This window comes from Pundamilia nyererei, unplaced genomic scaffold (genome assembly GCF_000239375.1).
Source record: "Pundamilia nyererei isolate P.nyererei 1_Seehausen unplaced genomic scaffold, PunNye1.0 scaffold00048, whole genome shotgun sequence".
NCBI classification, from domain to species: Eukaryota; Metazoa; Chordata; class Actinopteri; order Cichliformes; family Cichlidae; genus Pundamilia; species Pundamilia nyererei.
In genome coordinates, this window is record NW_005187449.1 from 186457 (window position 1) to 187835 (window position 1379).

The 1379-nt window shown below is 38.9% G+C and overlaps 1 protein-coding gene across 2 annotated transcripts in view; it reads left to right on the top strand.

The window, feature by feature from the left end:
* The window catches only part of nsl1 (NSL1 component of MIS12 kinetochore complex), a 5183-nt gene that overhangs the window by 1395 nt on the left and 2409 nt on the right, over positions 1–1379 (top strand). The window contains exons 2-4 of one of the 2 annotated variants that reach the window (XM_005732698.1): positions 603–675; positions 780–913; positions 1172–1226. In XM_005732698.1, coding sequence (XP_005732755.1) covers positions 603–675; positions 780–913; positions 1172–1226 — 262 coding nt within the window. The remainder of the gene's footprint in view (positions 1–602; positions 676–779; positions 914–1171; positions 1227–1379) is intronic. The other variant, XM_005732699.1, reaches the window with a different exon arrangement.

Here is a 1379-nt window from a genome sequence, read left to right on the forward strand (position 1 = left end):
GCTGTCAGTCTTCTAACGAATTATTTTATTGTAACCGACGCAGCGTTTGAAGTTTATGTTGTGACTCGTGTCAGTTTTTGCACTGACTAAATCCTCAAAGACAGGATTTAGGCATGATTTAGGCATGACTGTTTTAGTCTTTTTATCACACTATTATTTTAAGTACACAGTAAGTGCATCCCACGTATTTCGAGCTGTGTGCTTCATACTGAATCATCATCACGCTGCAGCAGAAGAAACCAAGTTTTCATGGAAATTTGGGGAAAACAGTGTTTCAGTTGTGCAGATTATTTGTAGCCCACTTTAAGCTTCATGTGAACTAAGTACAGAAACAACTGTGATCAACGTTTGACCTTTGTATGGAGGACTGTACAGTGTTCATATAATAACAGCAACAGTTTCCTGAAAATGATCCTGGTAGTCTTCTTTGGGACTAGATTAATCAGGACAGTCCTGCAAAATAAAGTGTAATATGGCTTCCTGTGTTGACCAAAATAGAAACGTTATCAAATTGATCTGATCCTGCTGCAGTTGAACAGCTGACATCATATTTTAATGTGTGTTGCCACTGATTGTGTGTTTGTTTATTTGAAACTGTGCAGAATTTTGAGGCTGCTGTTCAGGCTAACGTGTTGGTGAATGGACGGCCTTGGGAGGAGGCGCCCGATGATGAAGGTGATCCTTCGCCCTTTTCATACTCTTGTTTCAATTACTATATTTTAAGGAAAGCTTTATTAAGTCAACTATGCTGTCTGTTTCTCTACCACCAACACCCTCAGCAGAGGATGAAGCTGTAGATCTGGAAAGCCTCCTGGACGATACTATTGTTGAGACCACAAGAAGGCGCCGTACATTCCCCAAAAAGATCCTTCCTCATGTGGTGCATGCCCTCAAGGCTGAACGGAAAATCATGGTGGGGCTTTTTTTTTTTCTCCTTGTTTATTTTTTGATTTACCAGCTCTGATTATTGTGCATTACTCTCAATTTGAGTTTTTTGTATAAAAATAAACAAATATATTGAATAACTAAAGTGCAAAAGTGCCAAGTGTTTTTCAAAGCAAAGAGTATTTTCTATCTTTGAGAAAATGTTTATTGCTAATTATAGATTTCACAGAATCTTTCATGAACAGATATTTGTCTAAAGATTGAAACAAACTGTTTCATGTTTCAGGGGCTGTATGAGCAGGCCATCAAACCTCAAGAGGTGGTCAAAGATCCTGATCAAGGTAGTAGACTCTGATCATTTCTATAGACAGACATTTTTTATTTTAGCTTCTTCCCCAAATCTTTACAGGTATACCAGTGACTGTTCACCTGCAGCTGACTTGAATTGCTGAACACCAGCTACAGAGTGCTGTACTGCTGGCTCAGGACAGTGT